Source organism: Coccidioides posadasii, chromosome 2 (genome assembly GCF_018416015.2).
Source record: "Coccidioides posadasii str. Silveira chromosome 2, complete sequence".
NCBI lineage: Eukaryota > Fungi > Ascomycota > Eurotiomycetes > Onygenales > Onygenaceae > Coccidioides > Coccidioides posadasii.
Window position 1 is genome coordinate 2,626,892 of NC_089408.1, and position 17,672 is coordinate 2,644,563.

The following is a 17,672-nucleotide window of genomic DNA, read 5'->3' on the forward strand; positions in this document are numbered from 1 at the left end:
AAATCCGCAAATCCCGGGGAAGGCTTCCGGACATCCCCCTTTTCTCCGCGGGTTTCATCAAGATGCTCATCGCTCCGTCCTGAGGGTCTTGTTTGGATGCAGTATTCCGTGCCGCAAGCACAATTAGCAAATGTCTTGAGTGCTCCATTGATTTGAATACTCCGCGCGGAGTATATTACCTCTAGATATTAAGTCTTGCAAACTTAGTTGGGTGCATAATGACTTCGTCGGAGGGGCCATGGGTTGTTCACTAGCGGACTTCTATGCTTAAGTTGGGGCCAGGGTTGATCCCGCGGATCCCCCATGGCTTTCCCCCACAGCTATCCACTAGTCGAGTTTACCCTTTTTTTTTTCTTTTTTTTCTCTGTCTCTCTCTTCTCCTTCCGGGAGGAGGTGGAAACGGGCATGTCATATCCTCGCGAGATGGAAAAAATAAAAGTGGCTCCCTTTGCGCACAACTACGAGAGGTTCAGGCGGCTTTAGTATTAGCAACAGAGGCTACACGGTGTATGGATGAATGCGCGATTGGATTTTGCATGACAGGGGATCCAATAAATTTAATTGAAACAGTGGGCGCATGAAGAGCCAGTTATTGCAAAGTCTCGCAGCAAATCGGAGAGAAAGGCATTTTGTCTTTCTTGAGACGTTTCGATCCCGGTAGGCTAGTTTCTTACAGGTCTAGGATTATAGTCACTCTAAGTCCTATCTTGGAGGAGGCAAAATACGGAGAGACTCTTCGAGAACGCCTGAAGAGCAAAGCCCGACGATGTTCTGAGACTTTCTATCATGTACCTGTACTCACTTAGGGAGGAAGTAGTCGGTACGACCAGGACATCCTGTTACATGGCTCGGCGCTTAAGACGGAGGAGAACCCCTCCCTCCCCAGGATAAAGCTTCGAGAAAGATTTTTTTTCTTGACCATACGATAAGAAATGGGTGCTATCGAAGCGATTGGTTTACAACGACCCATCATGTGAGCAAGGAGAAACGAGGTGAGTCTTGAAAAACAGGCTTACCCGATCGGCCTACTGCGGTTGTCGCGGAGCGAAGAATCCAGATAAGCACCACGGGCAGCAAATGGAAAGGCTCGAAAATGGAGGCTTTCGCGGAATTCCCCCTCCCCTCTGCCCCGGAGCGGGTGGACCTAACTCGAGGACGGAGCAAATCATCTTTTGAAGAGTTGAGGGCAGGCAACCTACATATGTAATCGTTATTTATGTCATTGTTCACATGGCACGCGGCGCAGGGCCTGAGGGAGCGGCAAGGACGCTGGAACCTGAGCACAGGATTGTGAGTGCGGGAGCGGAGATTGAAGAAGCGGTATGATATCAAGCCGCATGAGCCAGAACCTTGGCGGCCAAGAGGGCCAAATCGCTGTTGAAAAAGGAGGCTGAGCTGGAGAGAACGCCAGATGGTACGATCCTTGCCTTTCTCGACCCAGAAGAGCAAGGAGAGCGGCGTCGAAAATCGGCGTCAATCAGTGCCCCTTTTCTCCCCGTTTCCTTTTGGTAGCGAGACTGCGGTTCCTTGCTCACCTTCGGGCGAATAAATAAAAACGATGGGAGGAGCATGGCTGTTTCAACGACGGCAGCTCGCGTTCCTAATCATGGTGATGGCCGGCCCGGTCCCGCTGGCGTAGCTCGCTAGCTTAGCTTCGTCCAGTCTCTCAGCGTGCGTTTAGTGAGGTACCCTCAATGGAGCTGGAACACGAGTCGATTCGAGCTGTCCCGACGGCTGTAACCGTATCGAGATGGAGAGGAGAAACAACGCTGTATGCCAGTACCTCTGTACGTACAGTACAAACGAACGAAGTATGTATACACCTATACGTACTCCGTACAGCAGAATGGGACCTCGTACAGAAGGGCTTGATATTATGCGATACCCACCACTAATCCGACGCGGCGCGGTGGATTCTCGACGACGGCGAATTTCTAGTGGGTAAGGCTCAGCAGGGAGTTTCAGGCGTAGGCCAATCGCAGCGAGGAAGAGCTTTGAGTTTTCTGTAACTTTAACGGATGGAAAACGGCACGCAACCTCCGGAGATGCAACAGTGCATGGAGCGACGGCCATTCAAACGTTGGGCATGTGTGCTATGAGGAGCTTCTTGATACGGCTGCCGACGACGATCTTGGACCAAGATCTACAGGCAATCTTGACGAATGTCAGCGTTCCGAACGGGAGCATTTTTGAATTCGCGCTCTGGAGGCCCGTCTGCGCCTGGAGTCCGCACGCCATACATACCTCCCCATCAGCATATGGAGTTGTCGACAGTAATTACTTAATGGCGGCGGCGATGGCGATGGTTAGTTACGACAGGCCGGAGATGGGATTAGTCATTCCCGCAGCGGAAAGCGAATAATAGAACGTTGCGCTTCATCCGCCTTCGCCTCGCCGTTGAGCCGTCTTTTTTCTTCCGCTCACCACCCTCCACCCCCTTGAGCAGGAAGACGTCAGTTCAGTCAAGCCACAAAACAGGAGCTAGCTAGTTGGTGAATGGGTTCATCGATCTCCCACGCTTGCTGAGATTACCGTTTTGCTCAAGTGATCGCGTTTTCACTCTGGACAATCACTTGTGGTCCATCTCCCGAGATCGACCATCCAATGCCTTGCTCAGGTTTCGTCAAACGGCCCTTAGCTGTCTTTTTCGCCCACTTCGCCCTCCACCCCGCTTATACTAATATCCACTGCGACCAAATGTTCAAAGATCCCCACGTGAGAACCTCTCGGGAGCAAAAACTTAACTCGACCTAAAATGATGATTCCTCCGTCATGCCTGACATATGTATGCCCTATGCCAAAGGCCGTGCTGAACCCCACAGTGATGCGTGCCTTATTTTTAACTTTTCTTGTTTCCTTCCTACTACTTCGTACAAGGCTCATCCTCTGACAGATCTTGGTCACAGCAACAACGCTAGGGATCCTGGCGACTATGGGTGACTGGAACAATTCTCGCATTGCTCGATAATAACAGCATTATACTCCATGACGGGAGCGTCGGGGGGTGCCATGATGGATTCCCCCCAACAGATTCTGTGTGGCATGTTGAAGGCGAGATGCCATGCGTCTCCTTCATTCATTTCCCAGATTCGGGTCGGCCAGCAGGCCGCCAGTAACTGTGTGCGCTCTGGGCACTTCGAGGCTTTAAGGAGCACACTGCCATTCCATAAATGACTGCTAGAATGGCGCACAGTGTCACCACTGTTACGTATGCTTCGTTTCTCTGTCGCTCTGCACACATAACGAAGCACTAATCGCCTCTCCCTCTTTTCGAACGGGAGACGGAGCATGTCTTCTCCCACCAATGAGCCTGCTCGCCCAGTCATTACCGTACGGTCCCGATACAGCAGCGTATTCGCGGAACACTGTATTTCATACGCAGTAACGAAACGGCAAATTCATTCACTGTTTCGCCGCCAATTATATCGCTTTTCTTTGGTTACAATACCCTCGCCTGTAATTTTGCTTTTTTGCGGAATTTCCTCGCGCATTTCTTCGCCATATTGTTGGCCGTTGGCCGGCGATGCCTGCCACTCCTCTGTCCTATGGCAATTGGCGCTGATGACTACGCCCTCGAAATGGCCCTTCTCGCTCCTCTTCTCCCCCTTCCCCCCCCCCTTTTTTTTTTTTTTTTTAAGCGATACATCGATACCCTGCCAAAAGGCCATTTGGTATTGAACGATGGGGGATCTAATGTGCCCCTGTTCCATTGTGGTACAAGCATCCTCGGAATTCAGATTTCCTTGAAATGACAAAACGGCCTATCCTCGTTCATCCCAATCCATCGCCTTTAAAATGTATTATTGAAGCTTAACTAAAAGCGCCGAAAGCTCATTCCACAAGACCTTAAGTCCGCTTCTCCTCCCATATCCTAGCCCCAAGTTCCCTGGTCCTTAGGTTACGACAAAGGTCATGACTAGTAACCATTCCTATCGATAACTGTGACCCCTCACCGACCTGCTTTTCCTACTTAATGCATACATATCCTTACCTGCACGCCCTCGAAGTCTCGACCGGCTTGCCTACCAGCCCTGTATCTGCACCTCTTAGGTGATATATGCTGTTGGACATTGTCCTGCTTATTCTTCCCTCCCTGCACTCTTCTCTCTCATACCACCGACTCTCATGCGCCGGCTTTGGGTTTTTCTTGAATGCTGCTTAGCTATACTCTGAATCTGCTGTTGGCCACCCCAAGGCCATCCAAACCTCTACAGCAGCTATATTCAATTTGACGATTCTTTCCTCAAAAACACACATCCAGCTCTATTAGCTTGTCGGCGGGGAGTGGACCTTTTCGCTCTGGGAATGGACACTGAAACCCAGCACCCCCAAGACCATGACTTGGGAACCCCCCATTGGGCCGAGATGGGATTGTTCAACTCCCCACATCATCCTCTTGGGGACTTTCATGGGTTTACATTTGGCTCTTCGCCCATTGTGCCCTTAGAACCCACTTATAGCATGTCGATACCGCAGTCCTTCCCCCCCCAGCAACTCGGCCCTTTGACTATGGCCCCGCAATGGCCCAGCATGTTGTCAACTCAACCAAATTATGCGCCGGTGCCTCTGGCACCGATGCCGATGCCGATGCCGTCACATCTACAAAACCTGCATGCCACGCATGTTTCAAGCTCACCGACGCCGCGGCGCACCTTAACGGATGCAGACCGCCGCAGGATGTGCATGTACCACGAGGAGAATCCACATGTAAAGCAAACTGAGATTGGAGGTACGGTTTATATCAGATCCTGTTGTATAATGTCTGGACCTCAATGCTAACCGTTAGTTTATAAAGCCATGTTCGGCGTTGAGAGAAGGTGATAGACTATTTCTGACCTAGAGAGTTCGTTTTCTTATTGCATCCTTCTGACAATAATTACTTTTACAGCACCGTTTCGAAGGTATTACGCCAGAAAGAAAAGTATCTTTATCCTGATGATGGTCGTCGGTCACCAATCAAAAAGACTAAAGGCAAATTCCCCGACATCGAACGAGCCCTGTCTAATTGGGCCCGAAATCATGTACGCCATGGAGGAGAGCTGAGTGATGCTATGATCAGGGAAAGGGCCCTTTTCTTCGCCAACAGTGTGGGAAGCCCTGAAGGCCATCAAAAGCTCTTGAGCTCCAGCTGGCTGGAAAAGTTCAAGCGAAAGAACTACTTGCCGGGATCATTGTCACGAAAAGGCTCATTGGATGCGACAAATACCTCAGAAAGCCCCGGTACCGCTAACTCCATTGTCCACACCCCGAATGACCAATCATCTGTGTCTCCTTCAGGCATGTTAAGCCCGTCTCCTGTATCCCCAAAGCAGGTAGCGAATGAATTCAGGAAAGAAAGTATTGATTGCATCACCACTCGAAGCAACGATGACTTCTCACAGACGTTTTCTCCGCTTACGTCGCCCCTGGGTACCAACACATCAGTCACTGCTTTTACATCGGAAATTCCTTTCACACCGGATCAGACAACACCAGGACACAATCCTGTAAGGCAGAGGAGTCAAACACTGCCTATTTTAGCCGCAGACCAGCCTTGTGTTTCCAGCGAAACAACGGAAGCTCCATTAATCCAGGGCCTAGAGCCTTCTGCTATCGACGATAATGTCAACGCTGCGGAAGAAAATCCAGCCGTGAGACGAAACCGCAGTCAGCCCCAAATCAAAACGGAACTATCCCATTTCTCAAAATCCAATACCATCTCTCCCATTAGCTCCCCTGGTTCTCCAACACAGGACGAAGCCCGTCGAGCTCTGGAGCTAGTAAGGAATTACTTCCAGAACCAGCCCTCTGGTATTGGGGCACAGGAGTTTATGACCATCGGCAAACTTATGGAGAAGCTGGAACTTGTCCAGAGTCAGGGTACAAAGCTGGAGCGTATCGACGAACATGCTGACTTCCCACGAATGACGAAGAAGCGCAGTATCCATACGTTATAATCTCGACCCATATGCTCCTATGCGAGTCAAAGTCCGATAGTACTTGGGATATCCTAGCCGGAAAGTGTGTATGATTTATTTCGATAACAACAGGTTGAGATCGAGTGGAAGCCAAACTCCAGTCAATCGAGTATACCGATGTATCCATATACAGGCTGGTATGTATGGCGGGGTCACGGTCTGTCTTTTATTTGGAGTGCTAGGTCTGCCCTGGTTCCTGGACCTCTTTGTCCCATTTTTTTTTTTTTTTAAATTATTTTTATTTTACAAAGTTTCTACGTTAATCTATTTTTATTTTTTCCTTTCTCGAGTGTTTTTTTTTTTTTTTTTTCTTTTTTGATTTTCTTCTCGCTTGATACTGCATTTTCTGGCCTATTTTGTTCATCGTATTCTTGTTTATGGTTTTATCTGTGGGGTTACTGGCGACCTTTTACATCGTGTACCGCTCGCGCGGACGGGGTACCTCTTCCTTACTTTCATCCTTTTTGGGAATTGGGAATGGGCTTTTTTTAGCAAGGGGATTACCAGGGTTGAAATGAAATCGGTAATGTATACCAAAGCATTTTCTATTGGAAACTGGGCGAGGGTAACAAGGTTTGAACTCACATATCATTATGGGCGCCTCTTATTTCGCTTGGCTTTTTTGTTCCCTTTATGACTTGGGTCTGAAAGAATCTTGCTTGATATTTCAAGTTTCCTGTTTTGCTCTCTCTGATAGGACGGCTTTGTAAATTGTAAGATCGAAGCGTCTCCGGACGTTCCTTTTTGCTTTTCCTGATATCCCCACCCCAAAATGATGGGCGAGAGGTCCTATTCACTACATCTCCAGCAAGACCATTATGGTATGCATTATCTATTTGGAATATCATATCATTATCTGTGACTAATGTGTACATGTATGTACCTTCGTACCAGGCGTCAGGAGGCCCCTTCCGAAGCACAGATCAGCCCGGAAGGACCATGATCAAGAGGCGGGTTGCATCAACGCATGGGCCAGTGCCAGGTTCGCCAATATTTTGTCCCGCAGCTTGGTCTGTGCGTGAAAATCTCAAAGCCCGCGCTCAGCCATGAGCTCTCCAACGCCATGTTCCATCAGCTCAGGGACGAGCTTGACCAACACGACTTCGACGATAGAGTAGACAAGATGTTTGTTGCAATACGAATCCGAGAAAAGGTCCAGCACATCGCGCTCGATAGCGCGCAGCAGCAGCAGCAGCTCCTCCTCGTCCTCCACCTGCTCTTTTTCGTATCCTAGGGCAAAAGTTGACAGGTCTAGTTTCTCGGGCTTGGTGTTTACCACCCTCCCCATGTCTGAGGTTGACGTTTGAGTTGCGCCCGGGTTGGAATGGGTCGGATCGAAATCGGTAATGGTCCCCGGTCTAGTTTCAGAGACCTCTGCGCCCGACAAAGGCGTAGAAGGAATAAGGCTAGGCGAAATCGATATTAGCGGGGAAGCCGCAGCCTCAGCTGGAGGAGGTATCACGGGGGAGGCGGGGTCATTTTCGCTCATAGCGCTTAGATTAATTCCACTGTATTCTTTGTCGGTCGGAATAGCGAAGATGGCCAATGCGACGCGCCTTGGGATCAGCCGAAGGATACTTCGGGCACATGCACGTTTAATAGAGTTTATTTTGGCGCCATTCGGCCGTTGGTCGGACGGGGTTTGCTGATGCGAATTTGATGTTGGTGGTGGTGGGGGTGCTGTGATCAGGGGTAGGGCTTCAGTTCCGCACTGTTTGCTAGTTGGAACTCCGATGTCGGCTTCTGGGGGGATCTCGATAGACGCTGGCCGGGCATTGGAGGGGAAAACGGTTGTTCGAACGGCGAGAAGCAAAGAAGGGAGTAAGCTTTGCGTAAAGAGGTGCTTCTGGATCGTCTGGCGAAGAAATCTATTTTTGGGAAGGACAAAAAAAAAAAAATTCAGTCAAGGGTATACAAGCAACGAGGACATAGCGCCAAAAAGCTGAGCAGAATGTGAGAATGCGAATGCAAGAGGCATGCCAAGGCAGAGAATTTGAAGATCAGTGCAACGATCAAGGAGCCGTGCTCAGTCAAAGAAAGCCGCCAATCGAGTACCCGGCGGCAACGATGGCAATGCCGATGACTTTGGGCATGACCGATGATTTGATGCCTGATCGCGGCTCCAACCTTGGCCTGAGGAACAAAAGTGACTGCGAGAAAATGGTCAAGAAATGGGTAAAGATCGATGACGTTCGAGTGGGATTGCCCGTTCGGCCCAGTTTGAAATGCGCTCCAGAAAATGATTGGTACCTGACTCGGTAACGGGAGCAGCGAGCGCCGGAGAAAAAAAAGCAAAAATATCTCGTTGAAAAAAGAGCTTTTCCCAGATTTTACTTTTGGCCGGTTTTGCCAAAGGACACGGCGGGTGCATCGAACAAGAACAATGAGACACAGAGAGCAAGGCGCCATGCGAGCAATTCTCCCATTCGATGATGTAACTGACTCCGCTGGCGAGTCCTGAGCGGGATTGGAGCAGCTCCGCGAGCCTTTCGACGCGAAGGGAGGGAGGGGCGGGGATCTGCCAATCACAGAGACCGGCGGTGAAGAAGTGCAGAGTCTGGAGACTTTCTGCGGGCGGGCGGGAGGGCCGGCCCAGAGGACAGCGGGCGTGCCAGTTGCCAGCCACACCAGCCAACAAGCCAGCGCCAATGGGACGGGATGCAGCGCCGGGGTATGGAGTTATTTGGATTCTCTTTGACAGCGCTGCGGATCTTCCAAGGCGTCACTCGCATGCACGGGAAGGTTTTGCAGCGCTCCGTACCAGATGTGGGGTGGTGTGTGGGTGGCCGCGTATTGCTGTTACCATATTTACACAAATACGGGTAACAGAGGCCGTTGCGTGTTTGGAATAACCCAAAAGGGTCAAAATTGGGATATTCCGGGGATATGAGTGGTTAAGCGACAAAACGATATTGAAACAAAATGCAACGAAGCGAGACAGAACCGCTAGGAACATAACACGGTAATACCGCTGTGAATTTCCCAGATACACGTCCGGAACAGAAAACAGAAAACAGAACAGAAAACGAAAGTGCTTGAACCAACTGTTTGCTCACAAAGCAAACAGCTCAATTGGTGGACGGAAAAGCTGCCCACCATCAGATCAAGTGACTGAAAGGCCATGCGGGCAATGTCACCAGTCGATTCTTCAGACCCCTGCTTTGCGCTCTGATTGCTCCGTTGGTTCACCAGGGATCATCAAAAAAAGGGGAAACCGCGTGGGCTGGGAATGACGAAATGCATCAGAGACGAGACAGCCCACGGGGGTCTCCATCTGGTCGAGGGCGCTGAGCGACCACACCCATTTGGAATTCCATCCCATGCGGGGCAAGCAAACGGACAGATGGATATCTCGCAAATAACCGGAGCAATGAGACTGGCAGAACGCAAAATGAAACAAACGAGATTTAACTCACCTGTCGATAGCGCCGTCCGTCTCCCCAAGCCTCCCCGGACCGCTCAGCAGGACGTGCTGGACAAGAGCCAACGATCCTCCCAGCCAAGGCATCCGCCTCGAGACATCGACTAGTCGCGCCGCCATTCCAAAAATCCTATATTTAAGAATAGGAAGTCGCACGGTGCTACTACTGGACAAGGATTGGGTTTCAGTTGCAGGGGTTTTCGAAGTCGTCTCTGGCACGAGCCCTCGCACGGGCATGAATGACGATGGTGATGCTACCTGGGTCAGCTCGCGGGCAACAAATCGAATTGCCGCATATGCCAGATACGCATACTGCAAAATCGACCACAAGAGGAGTGATAGTGATGATTGGGTTTTAGCGGACGTATTACCGATGGGATCAGTGTCTGTTCGAGTGGAGAGAAGGCCAACTCTTCCCGGTTGACTCATTTCCGTGTCCTCCATCTCCGTATTCGCCTCCTCCGGTCCGGGCCTCAGTTCTCCGGCAAGTTTGGTGATGACCTCCCAAATAAACCAGCCTTCCACAACCTTTCCGCCGACGATTTCCCCGAGCAGCAGATCGGCAAGGATATCACCCACCAACGTCCTGAGGCATACGTTTTCTAGATCTTCCGTGGGGAGGAGGACGGCTAGGATTCCTTGCGCTAGCATCTGCCGATATATCGATTCTCTCTCCTGCTGCTCCACGACAGATGCAGGGTTCGATACCGACGGCACGGGAGAGAGGGCCGGATGGGGGTTCAAGGCGTGATACGCGATCCGGAACTGGGTCTGGGACCGAGCGGCCATAGCGCTCTGGTCTGCCATACGATACGCTACGGACACACGCAAATATCGCGGTCAACTTAATGGTTCCCCAAAAGGTAACATTCATTTGCACTTCTCACCGATGACATGGGCCTCAATCAACGACGGAATCTCGTCCAAGACAAGAGCATGTATGTCGATTTGCCGTAAGCGTTGTTCGAGAGCACGCGTGCAATGGGCAATCACCTGGATGATTTCCTCGGTGAAACTGTGATCAGGGGTAATCTTCGAGTACCAGAGGTAAACAAATTCCTTCATGATGATCGCAATCAAAGCGTAAAGCTGAAGATCGACCTCATTGGAGCTTGTAAGTGGAGGCAGTATCTCCTCGAGTGGTCGGGGGGTTCCACGATCCCGCTGCTCCGAGCCATGGCCGGGCACCTGGGCACAGAGCACCCGGAGTATCAGTGCTCTTGTAGCTCGCTCGCTTGTAAAGTCCGTTTGCGTCGTGAATTTTGGTCCATGGTGGGCCTGAGATATCGCCCTGGATCCGGCCGGAGACCTTCTTGGGGGCGTAGAAGCAGTTGTATCGGAAGCGGTTGGTCCGAATTTCGAAAACAGTTGCAGGTTGTCAGTCATTTCCTGGTTATCAGTTGGTCAAACTAAGACCACGGGAAGTGTCGAGAGGACTCATGGGGCTTGCTCGAGGCGTGTGTGATGACTAAAGAGTTGATTCAAAATGGCGGGTGAGACATCAGAGGGGCGAGAATGAAATGCTCCTTGCTCTGGTCTCGATGGGTGGGCGCCTTGGTCAGCCAGAAGCCAGCACTGTTTGTGTGCAGTTCAAGGAGTTCAAGTCGCATGGTGCTGTGTAGTTATTATAACAACTCACCAACCCGCTAACTCAACTAACTGCTAACTAACCTCCATTCAAACCAAACACGCAGTGCTTAGTAACTGACATCAACCTGAGCTAGCCAGCCAAAGGACCCGCTGATAAGATAAACTCCTCATTCAAACCCCGCCAGCTCAACGAGGGGAGAGACCAAGGCCAGGGCCGCGGGTGAAAGTGCAGTAAAGTGTTTCGAGAATGACATTGGAGATACCACAAGAACCACAACCGGTTCCACTTTGGCTGGATTGCGATCCCGGTGAGCAGGCTAACCCTGAGCAACAGCTTGCCAGTTGAGGCACACCGTGCTAAGCGAAGCGGATTCTAGGGCATGATGTATGACTGCAATTCCTGAATTAAATCGGTGGACTTTGAGCTGATGCTGTGGTAAAAAAAGGATGCGTTTGCTATTCTTCTAGCCGCCCATCACCCACAGTTGAAGCTCCTTGGGATCACGACCGTCCACGGCAACGCGTCCCTTGAGAATACAACTGCTAATGCAGGGAGCATTCTGGAAGCCATCGGGAGGTCTGACATCCCTGTCTATCCCGGCTCAAAGAAACCCTTTTGCAGGCTTCCGGTTCATGCTCCCAGTATTCATGGTACGGCTAGTTTTCATCCTTTTGGTCATCGTTAAGCTCTAGATTCGCTTGCTGAGCATACTGTATCTAGGCTCGTCTGGAATTGATGGAACCGACCTCCTTCCCGTGCCGAAAGTTCCGCCAGTGACGGATGTCAATCCAATCCTGGCCATGCGAAACGCTCTGCTTGCGCAGCCCAAGGATACCGCGTGGGTTGTTGCTACTGGGGCGCTAACAAACGTCGGGTTGCTCTTTGCTACATTCCCCGAAGTTGCAGAACACGTTCGAGGAGTAAGCATCATGGGAGGAGCGATTGGCTCAGGATTCACAGATGTGCCGATCAGCAAAAAGCCTGGCGAAGCAACCAGGATTGGGAATACTACACCATATTCCGAATTCAACATCTACGTAAGCTCCAAGCTTTATGGCCAACATCCCCTTTCAATTCAAGAGGAGCTAACGGTTCAATCTAATGATACTAGACGGATCCAGAGGCAGCTAAATCTATCTTGATGTCACCAATTCTAGCACCGAAGACAACTCTAATTACTCTGGATCTCACACATCAAGTCCTCGCGACTCAGGAAATTCAATCACTCATCCTCGCTACCGAGACAACCGATAACTCTGAGCCGTCAGTTCTTCGACAAATTCTTCATGCACTGCTCACATTTTTTGCGAGTTCTTATGATACGGTGTTTGGCATTGACTCTGGGCCCCCACTGCATGACCCTGTCGCGGTTGCGGTCCTTCTTTCAAACCTAAACGACTCACAGATGGCTGGCCGCAAAGATATATTGCAGTTCAACGACAATGACGGAGAGAGATATATCGTCGATGTCGTCACCAACGGTTCGCATGGAAAAGACGTTCAGCTGACCGGAGAGGTAGGTCGCACAGTGGCCCAAAAGACGGCTGACTCTCTCGGTGGTGTCACTATACCAGTTAGCATGGACGTCAATAAGTTTTGGGGCATCATTTTGGACTGTCTACAAAGAGCGGAGAAGTGTAAGGCGATGCAGCTTGCTGCAAATTGTTAGTAGCACCGTGGTCGGATTAGTTATGGGATTTGGATCGAGCCGGGACGAATGATGCCGCGAATAGACTTAGACCTAGGTATGTGCCCTTTTTAGATGACGAATAGACTAATGAATCCGGTTGAAGGACCTTTTTTTTGGTTGCCCCGCTCATGCATTTTCATCTTTGGCGTTGTGTATGAATTCCTCGTAGAATATCTGAGGCGCCTGTAGATTGTCGCTCCACCATACATAAGCTGCTGGCTAGGGAGCACTGCATCTTTTCCAACGTGGATCAGATGCGGCCTGATGGCTATCGGAATTGGACCATTGCGCCTCAACGGATTTCGAACCAGCGAGGGCCCCGGGCGGGGGGGGGATAATGTGCTCTCTTTCTGCGCGTCTAACGTCCTCAAGATGGATCCTGTCAAACTAACTAGCCGCCCAGCAATGACGCCTTGGAGAAGAAACAGATTAGGGCGGCAGGCGCCGAGTTTGAGATGAGGCAGCGAAGCAAGGCTGGACGGCGTCAAGGAGCTGTGTATTCCGGCCAATCGAGCCTGGCTGCCGGGGCGGATCAGGCCGTTGTCGGGATAGCTCGCCAGTCAGTAGTTGTTAGTTACTCCGCAACTGGGGGTAGAAATGATGCTGTCTGGTGATCGCCTTTGGAATGCGGAGATAAAACCCATGCTCGGGTGCAACGGAAGCTGAGGCGATCCGGAGGGCGGCGGTGAGGTGAGAATTAATATGTATGTGCTCCGTCGCTGCTCCGTAACTGGTGGCGATAATAGGGCATGGTAATGGATTGTTTTATCCGGATTCTTTGTTCGTCCTGTCGACTTCCCTCCTCTTCGCCGGCGTTTCAACTGTGGCTAACTTGAGGATTTCACATCAACTCTCCTCTCCGGCTCAAACGCCCCTCACTCAATGTCCGACGGAGCGTGAGAGCACATTCTCTCTGACCACGTCGAGGATTCCAACCCGGTCATTCGTTTCGTCAAAATCAAATTGTGTTTTTGCTTCCTTTGAATATATTCTAAAGATCTAGGCTGTTCATACGACATCCTCGGTTCTTCCCCCCGTCTTCCGCCCGCTCGTCGCGATCAGTCAGTCCTTCAACTTTGACTGCAGCGGACTGCCGATCTTTGCCATTTCCCAATAATTAAATAACTAACGAGTTGACTGGGATGAATTACGTCCAGAGCACTGCTTCTTGACCGGCATCGTGAGCAATCCTATTATTCAACCCTTTTATCTGCTCTGAGAACTGGCCGAGAGAAAACCAAACGCGGGACACTTCGCTCTTGATATGCCACCGGCGAATTCGCCAACAGTACGAAGCTCCCTGCCCACATCTGGTTTTGAGATCGCTCTTTCAACTACCCTGCCTCGTCCCCCGTTTTTCTCCCTGACCGTTGGTTCGGTTTCTGATTCGTGAACAACTCATTGATTGACGGAATCTGCCTCCTGGACAGGACACCACCCCTACTGTTGACTCTCCTTCATCACCCAGTCCATTCCTTCAGCAGCTTGAGATTATTTCTACTCCTGTTTTGGACCTTGCCGCCACACTCATGAATCACCCGGAAGACGCTATCCATGACCAGAATGTCAGGTTCCTACGAACTCGTCGCGAATCCAACGAGGAACGCCGCCACGGAACCCCCCGCTCTCGTGGCAGCGGATGGAACTTCGTCTCGGAATCAAGTGGTTCTGGTAATCCAGATGGAAACGGAACAAGTCGACCTCAGACAACCACGAGATCGAGTGATCGAGTGCCCATAGTTCGACGTCGAAACCTGAGAGCTGGAGATTATCGGGAACCGCCCCCGCAACATTCGCAGTCCGTATATGGCTGGGCCCCGGACTTCGATGATGATGACGACGATGATCTGGATGATTTCTCTTCCGGCTTGCTGCATCGCATGTGGCATTCTCGAGAGAGTGCGAGACTTTCCGGGCGAACGTCAGCTCCATCTTACGAGTCGATGAGAGAACCTTCATCTAGAACCTCTCGTCCTGTGAATAGTGAACAAGAAGGAAGAAGAAACCCACCATCGCGCTACGACTTGTATGGGGACTCCGCGTTGGTCACTGCTGCCCTTCTCCAGTCGGCTCGACGACATCCAAGGTTTTCGACGAGTAGGATACCACAGAATCAAGCTCCTGATAGCGACACGGCGAGAAGTAGGAATTCAACAGAGGATGAAATGCGGCGACCCTTCGCAGCAACGCACATTCACAACCCTCATACGTCTATATTAACCCGTGGAGACCTGCATAGACATCCAGAATTACGCCGAATGTATCTAAAAGACCCTTCCGTTGATCGCCTAAAAGAGACGATTCATTACCTAGATCGAGTTCGCTTCTCCAATTCATACGAAGAGAGCGTTTCTTCAGCCGCTGCGGGTGGATTTGTGCAGCTTGATTACTTCCTTTCGAACGAAGACGACTTTATCCTAAATACCAACTCGATCGCTCCGCCTGCTGAATGTTCGTGGCTTAAGCCGGGAACGGTGTTTTCGGGCCACCAGCAAGCAACGCACTCCAGCTCCCCTTCCATGCTTTCCCACCGAGTCCCCGGCTCAAATCGTTTGATAGATCCTGTGATCGTCAATGGAAACGAGAATAACCGGATAACCGTTTATACCAGCAGTGGTCGGCGTTACTGGGCACATAGCACTAGCGATCTATCCGGTGGCAGCACTGATGAACCGGAAAATTCCAAGATGCAACGGTGGCCTGTCAAGGTGACCATCCATGATATCGACTACAGCACAATGACATTGTCAGGGACAATGGAGGCATATAATATCCCTGACAAAACAGCTACCAACCAAAGCGCACATATAATCACCTTTCTGGAAGGAGAAATCATTGATTTCCACACACACACATTGGAAACAAAGAACTTCAATGCAAGTCCTGAGGTTGATAGCTGCTATTGGAGAGAACTAGCGCCGTTCCAGAGCCAGACACCTGATGAGATTGTGAAGAGTCTTGTTAGCAAGAAATGGCTCTCTGAGACCCTGGCAAAGGGATGGATATTGATGAGATGGAAAGGTGTGTTTCCTTTTATTTTCTTTTTATTTTCCTTTTTTTTTTTTTTTTTTTTAGCTAACATTCCGAATACCATTCTAGAACGATGCTTCGTTTCCCCATCTCATTCCCGTCAAGGCCTCACTATCTCAGGTTTCTATTACATCTCAATACGTCGAGAGGATGGACACATCGCTGGGATGTATTACGATCCGGGCAGCTCACCGTACCAGGAACTCACCCTGAACCCCGTTTTGAAAGAAAGGATGGCTTTCCCAGCGTACAGTTTTCGCTAAAGGCTGCAAGTCGACACAACGAAATAGTGATAACCAATCAGCTAAACGCATACAATTCATCGGGCTTTCCCGATTCTGCTGTCAGTTTACAATTTGGTAGCATGCGGTGTAGAATCACCCTTGTTCAGAGATATTTGCACACGCACTGGCCTATTGTCATCTCTTCCTGCCACCCCTCGGAGTTTATTATACCCCAAGCCCTTATGGTTCATTTGCGTGCTTGACATTTTACTGCCTTGGCCAATTTTTACTGGCGTATTTCCCTGTAGCAGGTTGTATTCTCACATTGCTCGCGCTTCGCTGTTTTTATTTAGGGCGCTGTGGCGAACTTCTGACACTGGGAATTGATACCTTTTCCCCTTCTCCAGTATCAGGCGACAACTCTGGTTTGTATATACAGGAGATGAATGGATCTACTATTTAACATGATTGGGAAGTGACTGTCGTTGAAAGGATGAAGTTATCCATTTAGCCAAGCTTTACTTCCTAAGCTATGGGCGATGCGATCCATACATATCAACTACTTCGATGGCATTTCATTCGATATCAAACAGGATAATCTAGGTCTAAGTCCACATCGTAGATTCCCGAACATCTCTGCTGTCCGACATATCTTGCATGTTTTCTTAATCTGTTTTCCGTTTGATATCACATAAAACATTGTGACTCAAAGCCGAAGACTTTTGCTTTTTTCTTGGTTTCACGTTCCGCCTATACATGCAACAAGCAGCCGCTGAGCGGAACCACCTTGTTTGCTTTACTGCTCAGTCTGGAAGTAGTTGAGGAGGACAGAGCGTTCCTGTGATTCTTCTCCCCAGTCACGGAGGACAACGCAGGAGCAGTTGACAACCTTGCGAGGGTTTCCTTCACGGTCAAGCACGCCTAAAAAAAGAAACAAAGGTCAGCCACCCAACTCTCTACCCAAACGCCATGGCTAACACGATCGAATGTCACAGGGATTAGGAGTGTTAAAAAGACATACAGAGTCCAACCCATTCACCCAACATCTTGCCGTCGGGCACCTTGATCAATGGAATCTTATGCTCCTGGCACAGAGCAATGACCAGCTTCTTGTATGCCTCCTCTTCGCATGCCTCGTTGAGAACGCACATGTGGGCCTGGCGACGATCGAGCGCTTTGGCAGCCTCACGAAGGCCACGAGCAAGACCGTCGTGGATGAGGGCGATCTTCAAGACACCCTTGAGAGCATCGAGAACGGACATGGAGCTACCGCCGGTAGCGGTGGCGGAAACTTCAACCTCTTCGGCCGCAACGACGGGGGTCTCTTCTCCATCCGACTATTTCCAGTGGAAAGATGAAGTGTCAGTGATGGTTGTTTGATCAGTGTTTAAACCGATTCGTTTGCTTTCCGGCTCGCATCGAACAGCGCATTTGTTCGCGAGCCCAAGCGGAATCTTCTCGTACAAATGAAATTAAAGGTGGATTGGCATACCATTTTGACGTGTCTGGTAGCTACTTGAGCTGTTTCAAATGCCGGATTATCCTCAAAGAGTGATGGAGATGATGGCTGAGAGAAATATCGGAGTGGATGGTTTGGCTGGAGATGTCGAGGAAATAATTTCCTTCGGCTAATCAGTGTGCCCTATCTGCGATAACTGGCTTATGTAATCATTTCCTTATCGCTGGTACAAGCGAGAAAAGCGCATCGCCATCAGCTAGGAATTCAGGATTATTCACATGAATGGCCGTCTCAAAAAGG

General features: G+C 50.2%; 5 protein-coding genes across 6 annotated transcripts; 3 read left to right on the forward strand and 2 right to left on the reverse strand.

Annotated features, from left to right (window-relative positions):
* Nucleotides 1-4,305: 4,305 nt before the first annotated feature.
* D8B26_003382 (uncharacterized protein) lies at nucleotides 4,306-5,936 on the forward strand (the record flags this gene model as incomplete). Its single annotated transcript, XM_003068361.2, has 3 exons — nucleotides 4,306-4,729; nucleotides 4,796-4,817; nucleotides 4,889-5,936. 3 exons carry the CDS (start codon nucleotides 4,306-4,308, stop codon nucleotides 5,934-5,936), a joined length of 1,494 nt encoding a protein of 497 aa, XP_003068407.1.
* Nucleotides 5,937-6,791: 855 nt separating this feature from the next.
* On the reverse strand, nucleotides 6,792-10,960 carry D8B26_003383 (uncharacterized protein). The gene is made up of 3 exons (XM_066124129.1): nucleotides 10,266-10,960; nucleotides 9,374-10,193; nucleotides 6,792-7,825 (listed from the first exon to the last, which is right to left on the reverse strand). The coding sequence occupies exons 1-3, from the start codon at nucleotides 10,762-10,764 to the stop codon at nucleotides 6,985-6,987; spliced, it is 2,160 nt and encodes a 719-aa protein (XP_065980207.1). The 5' UTR covers nucleotides 10,765-10,960; the 3' UTR covers nucleotides 6,792-6,984.
* A 255-nt stretch (nucleotides 10,961-11,215) lies between these two features.
* On the forward strand, nucleotides 11,216-13,156 carry URH1 (Uridine nucleosidase 1; the record flags this gene model as incomplete). The annotated part of the gene is made up of 5 exons (XM_003068358.2): nucleotides 11,216-11,276; nucleotides 11,346-11,353; nucleotides 11,415-11,619; nucleotides 11,690-12,006; nucleotides 12,081-13,156. The coding sequence occupies 5 exons, from the start codon at nucleotides 11,216-11,218 to the stop codon at nucleotides 12,636-12,638; spliced, it is 1,149 nt and encodes a 382-aa protein (XP_003068404.1). The 3' UTR covers nucleotides 12,639-13,156.
* A 392-nt stretch (nucleotides 13,157-13,548) lies between these two features.
* On the forward strand, nucleotides 13,549-16,075 carry D8B26_003385 (uncharacterized protein). 2 transcript variants are annotated; one of them, XM_066124130.1, is made up of 3 exons: nucleotides 13,549-13,947; nucleotides 14,090-15,680; nucleotides 15,759-16,075. In XM_066124130.1, the coding sequence occupies exons 1-3, from the start codon at nucleotides 13,924-13,926 to the stop codon at nucleotides 15,950-15,952; spliced, it is 1,809 nt and encodes a 602-aa protein (XP_065980208.1). In that variant the 5' UTR covers nucleotides 13,549-13,923; the 3' UTR covers nucleotides 15,953-16,075. The 2 variants fall into 2 exon arrangements, with proteins under 2 accessions (XP_065980208.1, XP_065980209.1); XM_066124131.1 differs by having other exon boundaries at nucleotides 13,549-15,680.
* A 634-nt stretch (nucleotides 16,076-16,709) lies between these two features.
* RPS12 (40S ribosomal protein eS12) lies at nucleotides 16,710-17,408 on the reverse strand (the record flags this gene model as incomplete). Its single annotated transcript, XM_003068356.2, has 3 exons — nucleotides 16,710-16,834; nucleotides 16,935-17,250; nucleotides 17,406-17,408. 3 exons carry the CDS (start codon nucleotides 17,406-17,408, stop codon nucleotides 16,710-16,712), a joined length of 444 nt encoding a protein of 147 aa, XP_003068402.1.
* Nucleotides 17,409-17,672: the final 264 nt, after the last annotated feature.